Raw genomic sequence first — 6,236 nt, 5'->3', positions numbered from 1 at the left:
GTGTTGGCGTGACTTTAATGATCTTACAGTAATAGCCACCAAGACTTAATTTCTTGGTTTGCGTACAAAGCTATTGGAGGACTGATAGTGCCTGTATTTTAACAAAATAAATTGTCTGTTTGTCATGCCTTTTTTACACGCATTTTATTTATTCGTTCATGGAATGTGGACACCGCTGGCCTGCACTTGTTGCTCATCCCGAATTGCCGTTGTTCAGAGGCCACTTAAGAACCAACCATATTGCTGCGCTGTGGATCTGGAGTCACATTGTGGCCGGACCAGGTAAGGATGATGGATTTCCAAAACCAGGTGGGTTTTTACAAATGGTTTCATGGTTTTTACTGAATTCAAATTTCACCATCTGCCATGGTGGAATTTGGACCCAGGTTCCTGGAGCATTACTAGTCCAGCGACACTACTATGCAACTGTGTCCCCATCTACTTTTGATTATTATTTTTTTACTAGGGCTACATGCCTGAGAATATTGATGCTCAGAATCAGTGACTTGTGCGTGTGAACAACCTATATTCCACCTCCAATTTCTTTCCCTTTTTCCAGTGAAGTGCCAAAACCTCTCTTCCAGAGCTATGGTGACATTGCTGAGATTAGAAATGCTGTGAAATGTAAATTTAACATTGCTGCTTTGACGGGTTGTGTCTGAGTTTTAATAACCCATGGTGCATTTGATATGCCACGACTTGGCAAACTCAATTGCCAAATGCAGAATTTGACCTTTTGAATCAAGTAGTTATTTGTTTTTTTGATGAAAAGTCATTGACCTGAAGTATTAACTCTGGCCGGAATCTTACCACCATTTACGGCGGGATTTTCCCATCCCACTGCAGTGAACGGAGATTTGGCTGGCCACCAAATTCTCCAACTTCGCTGCGGCAGGAGCGTGGTGTGGACGGGTAAGATCGCGCCCTCCGTGTCTCTCTCTCTCTCCACAGATGCTGCCTGACCTGTTGAGTTTTTCCAGCATTTGTTTCTTGGGTTTATATTTCAGGTTTCCAGCATCCATTGCATTTTGATTTGCAGTTATTCAATTTGAAATGATTACATTTTTAACCACGTTGTGCTGGTGTGGATTTGCACTAAATAAGTAAGGGTGGGAGGGAGGTCTGGAAAATAATTTCTCTCACCCTGAGCCTGGTACCCCTTCGGGCTTTAGCACCTGTTTGGTGGTGAGGCGTGGTTTCGAGTTGCGCGGTTTTGAGATCTGTCTGTTTGAATCAGTTCTTCACACATGCAATAAAGCAGTGGTTCCCAAACTTTTTTCACTGGACCGCACTTTCGGAATAAAAATTTCAGAATAAAAATTTGCTCGCGCCACACCGAATTTTTTATTGATAAGAAATACATTCAAAAATAAAAAAAAACAACTCCTAGCAGTGCTTGATTCATAACATAGAACACAACTACTTTATATCATGGGACATCCAGAAAGTATAAAACAATGTTTGTTTAAACCATGTTTAAATGTTTCTTTGATTGTCCTTGAATCTTCCCGCCACACTTGCCATCCTCTCTCGCCGCACCAGTGTGGCGCGCCGCACCCTTTGGGAACCACTGCAAATAAAGTGTTGCATTGCACCCGTTCCCACTGTGTATAAATAGATCTGGAAGTGGGGACAGAGAGAGAGAGAGAGAGGTCGGTTTGGCAAGCGGCTGCTTGCATCATGAATGTGTTGCGGTGTGTGAAGTAACCTCGCAGTCTGTGTGGATGGAGACAGAGTATAATGAGTGGAGGTGGCATTGGGAGGGGCTGTGTGGGGAGCAGTTTAAATGGAGCAGCAATGAGCATGGCGTGGGCTCTGAGCGGCTAATGTTACTGTTCACACGCTCCGCCGCAGACCCACAGTCGCCCCGAGCCAATTGCTACTTCCATCCGAACGCCCCGGCCGCCGCCCGCCACAACTTTCCCACGCTTCCCACCACCTGCGCGTGCTTGACGGCGCGCGGGGAGGGGGGAGGAGACCAGCCACCTGATTGGCCGCCGTGAGCGGGGGGGGGCGGGCCCTTCCATCTGAGACCAATGGCGGCGCAGCCATCCGGGCCGGCGGCTTCCTGATTGGAGGGGTCCAACCGTCAATCAGCAGCGCTGGGCGGGGGCCCACTGGGCAAATGGGCCGCGCGAGCTGTCAATCAGCAGCGCTGGGCGGGGCCGGCCCTCCCCCCGGCGCCAGCTGTCAATCAGCAGGGTTGGGCGGGATCACTGGGCAAATGGGCCGCGCGAGCTGTCAATCAGTAGCGCGGGGCGGGGCCTCCCCTCCCCGCCGCCTCCCCTCCCCCCCCCCCCCCCCTCCCCAGCTGTCAATCAGCAGCGCTGGCGGCGCTGTGACAGCTCAGTAAGTGCAGGGACCGTGGGAAAGGCGAAGCAGTGTCCCGCCGGCAGCCCAGCCGACTGCATCTGTCCCCGCAGCTCCATCCATGTCACAGCGCGCGCACAATTGAAGCCAGCATGAAGAGAACTCACGACTACAGCTCGTCGGACAGCGAACTGGACGAAACGATCGAAGTGGAGAAAGAAAGCGCCGATGAAAACGGGTAACGTCAAAATATGAGTAAAATGTTAAATGCCCAGGGGTTTTGCTGAAAGGTGGAGGAGGTGATGATGAAACTCAGAGCAATGCATTGAAAATAATCAGGAAAGTTTGGCTGCAACACATCCATTTCTGGACGCTCTTAGTTTGGGGGTGTTTAACGTTCGCTTCTGCAATTTGCTTAAAATAAAATAGAACCCCAGTTTGTAAATTTCCGATAAAAGTTTCAAAACAAAACGTTGCTGGAATGCTGATCCCGGGTTTTATTGGATTTCAGGAACTCCAGCACAGCCACCGGCTCCTTGTCCCCCAGTACATCCTCTCAGCTCCTGGCTAGGAAAAGAAGGCGAGGGGTAAGTTTCACACCCTGAGCAATAAGATGGCTTTTGTTGTTTGTAAGTCAGAGCGTTTTGTCCGGCTGAATCTTTTTGTTTTTTAAAAAAAAAATACATCTATTTTTGTTTAAAACAGATCATAGAAAAGCGCCGCCGGGATCGTATCAACAACAGCTTGTCAGAACTGCGAAGACTGGTCCCGAGTGCTTACGAGAAACAAGTATGCGAAATCAGTTTTACCCCTCGATTCAACACATACAAATCCGCCAGCTTGCTTTTATTAAGAAGGATTTAAATATATTTTTTTAAGAGTCAAGTAAAACTAAGTCTCAAGAAAATTACCTGTACTTTAAATAAACCACAGCGTGTGTCGTGCAGAAGGACATTGACAGGTCTTTCATTGTAGCCCCTTGTTACTGTTCGACAGGGATCCGCCAAACTAGAAAAGGCTGAGATTTTGCAAATGACCGTTGATCACTTGAAGATGCTGCATGCGGCCGGTGGCAAAGGTAACATTGTTTTTTTTGGCATTTCCAGGAAAGGTTAGACAATGGCAGTGGTTAATATATACTTTGCAAAAGTTTGGAAATACTTGAAGAGTGTCAGACTCCCAATTATTAGCTGGGCTTTTATTTGAAATTGAAGCAAATGGTTAATTCCTAAGTTTGCTCTGGCTTGGCATTTCAGATGTGCAGAAGTTCAGAGGACCACAACTTGCTCAACCTTATTTCAGCACAATCATTTGTCAAAGATTCCTCAGTTTGTTTTTTCACCACTGTATAGTTGTGTAAATTTAATTACATTTACATTTTATAAAATGCAGCCAGGCACTTCCATTGGGTACTATGATGAGAGGTATTTTGAATTAAGAAAATAAGAACGTGAGAATGTTTTAAGTTTAATTTTATTTAGTTGGCCAAAGATTAATAAGTCTCACATGGAGTAAGAGGTGTATTTTGATGAAACTATCTCTCCATCTCCCCTTTAAGGTCTGTTTGAAGCCATCTTGATATCTCCTTTTGTGGCTCAGTGCCACTTTTTCTCCAGTTACTGTCCTGTGAACATTTTACTACACTAAAGGCACTACATAAATGCAAGTTGTTGTTGTACACTTCAGGAGATTGCTTTCTTATGAATGCCATTTTTATAATGCAGAACTTGAAAGATCTCCTGATGTGACTGCAATTGCTACAGTGTTTGTGACTTCTAAAATGAATTTATTTTAATTTTATCTGATGTTATAGGTTATTTTGATGCTCAGGCACTAGCTATGGACTACCGCAGCCTGGGATTTCGAGAATGTTTGGCTGAAGTGGCTCGGTACTTGAGTATAATTGAAGGCCTGGAGAACTCTGATCCTCTCCGTGTGCGTTTGGTCTCTCACCTCAATAACTATGCATCTCAGAGGGAAGCTGCAAGTACTGCACCCCCTAGCATTGGACACCTTGCCTGGGGCACTGGCTTCAGTCAGCACCCACATCATCATTTGCACCCGCTGTTACTGCCGCAGGCTGCCCATAATAACAATAGTAATACTGCTTCGACAGAGCCTCACCATCAGAACAGAATCGGCACGTCCTCGCACACAGATACCTCTCCACTCAGAGTGGCTCCTAATTGCAGTGTTGGTCCAGTCATCCCAGTGGTCACCTCCTCCACCAAACTGTCCCCACCTTTGTTTTCAATGTCATCCTTGTCTGCATTCCCTCTGTCTTTCAGCACTTTCCCCTTGATTCCTCCCAGCACATTCAGTTCATCAGCTCAGACTCCGACGAACAGCATTGGCAAGCCCTACAGACCCTGGGGGACAGAGATCGGTGCTTTCTAAAGACTCTTCTACAGGATTTCCATTCCTTAAGCTGGCAGAAATGCTGAATTTTTAGTTTAAACTCAGCTGAGCTGAGCTATTACCAACATAATTGCCATGGAATGTTAAGGATGTACTTCAGTTCACTGCAGGCAGATAGTGTACAGCTGCATATCAGTCTGAAATCCTGTGAATCTGGCTACATAGATAGCCTCTTTAGCTCATAGTATTATAAATAATATTCAATATATTCTTATGTGAGCATTCTGACCTTTTCATTCCTGAAGTAGTCTACATTCAAACAAAAAGTTCCAGCAGTTCAATTTCGTAATGAGATCAGTCTAAACAAGCAGTAAGCTTGTTTAAGCCAATTTGTTTTAAGGTCCTAGAAATCATTTCAGACATAATTTTATCAGTTTCCTTGAAGCTTTGAGTATAAAGTTATTCATTTTGTTAAAAAAAAGTCTAATATAAAATTGGATTAAATTTATTTGTTTAAATGAGTTAAGTTCTTATTCTTTGTTACAAAATGGAATAGGCAGTGGTATGTTTAAATTGCGGCAGGTTGTGTTCAGCCACTATAAAATGTTTCCATTACAAAGACCCATGTTTGTGTGTGTGTGTGGCATCGAGCACAGCCTGAGGCTAGGGGGTTTAATTTTCCGCGTCTTTCTTGTTTGTTTTGTTAAATATTGCCTGAAAATATTAACTTACTACCCTTCAAATGTTGCAGAGTTTTTAAAATCGCCAGTGGCATCACACATCTATTTATTTCATGTGTACCTCTGTACTGTACTTGCCTAGCTACAAAGTCAACATTATATGCCATTAAACCCAACAAAAAATATAAATACCACAAGAGGGTCAACTTGATAAAGATCAATACACTGGTTTCTTGAGTTTTTAAAAAATGTTTAAGTAATGTAAATATTAATTTTTTCAGTGATATTTTATATTTTATGTTGCTGAATGGAGCGATGACAAATCAGATTTCCAGCTTTGTTTCAGTGAGTGTTAGATGCTAAAGTATTTTCCAGTGCTGAAGCTGTTCATTTTTGGAAGGTAATAGCAAGGTGCAGTGTTTGGTTACTGTGTGCTGGTTTGTCTTGACTTTACTAAACAAGAGAAATAATAAACTACAAGTGCAATTAAGTATAATTTCATGTTTGTGTGTCTTTTCTGAGAACCATTTCTGTGAGTGACTTACAATTATGTACAGTATTAATGTTTGCAAACTTATTATTTAATGGTAGATCATCAGCTGGTCTAATCGTAATGCTGACAAGTTTGATGTCAGTGCAACAGCAAGTTTACAAACATGAAGATAAAGGATTAGTTTATGATTCTCTTCATCTTTCATTAGCAAAGATCTCTTGGCCCGACAGGAAGAAATTGCATCCGTTTATTTCCAAAGAAGTGAACTTTTGTCTTTTATTTCCCTGGCTCTGAGGAGTATTTTCATACCAATGACAGGGTTGATATAAATTAGTTTGCACACATAAATTAACATTTGATGTTTAATGAGAACATACAACTCTTTGATTCAAATA

At 43.2% G+C, this 6,236-nt stretch overlaps 1 protein-coding gene across 1 annotated transcript; it reads left to right on the top strand.

Moving 5' to 3' along the window:
• Positions 1 to 2,344: 2,344 nt before the first annotated feature.
• hey1 (hes-related family bHLH transcription factor with YRPW motif 1) lies at positions 2,345 to 5,842 on the top strand. Its single transcript, XM_078216361.1, has 5 exons — positions 2,345 to 2,548; positions 2,822 to 2,897; positions 3,016 to 3,099; positions 3,307 to 3,388; positions 4,124 to 5,842. The coding sequence occupies exons 1-5, from the start codon at positions 2,463 to 2,465 to the stop codon at positions 4,705 to 4,707; spliced, it is 912 nt and encodes a 303-aa protein (XP_078072487.1). The 5' UTR covers positions 2,345 to 2,462; the 3' UTR covers positions 4,708 to 5,842.
• Positions 5,843 to 6,236: the final 394 nt, after the last annotated feature.

The sequence above is a fragment of the Mustelus asterias genome, chromosome 7 (assembly GCF_964213995.1).
Source record: "Mustelus asterias chromosome 7, sMusAst1.hap1.1, whole genome shotgun sequence".
In the NCBI taxonomy this organism is placed as follows: domain Eukaryota; kingdom Metazoa; phylum Chordata; class Chondrichthyes; order Carcharhiniformes; family Triakidae; genus Mustelus; species Mustelus asterias.
Note: the sequence above shows the minus strand (reverse complement) of the source record. Positions and strands in the feature narration are given on the sequence as shown.

Bases quoted from the DNA above. Each gene is read 5' to 3' on its own strand.
- hey1 (XM_078216361.1), top strand. From the start codon at position 2,463: ATGAAGAGAACTCACGACTACAGCTCGTCGGACAGCGAACTGGACGAA. The intron at 2,549-2,821 runs GTAACGTCAAAA...ATTGGATTTCAG, and splicing joins GAAAGCGCCGATGAAAACGG to GAACTCCAGCACAGCCACCG. The intron at 3,389-4,123 runs GTAACATTGTTT...CTGATGTTATAG, and splicing joins GCATGCGGCCGGTGGCAAAG to GTTATTTTGATGCTCAGGCA.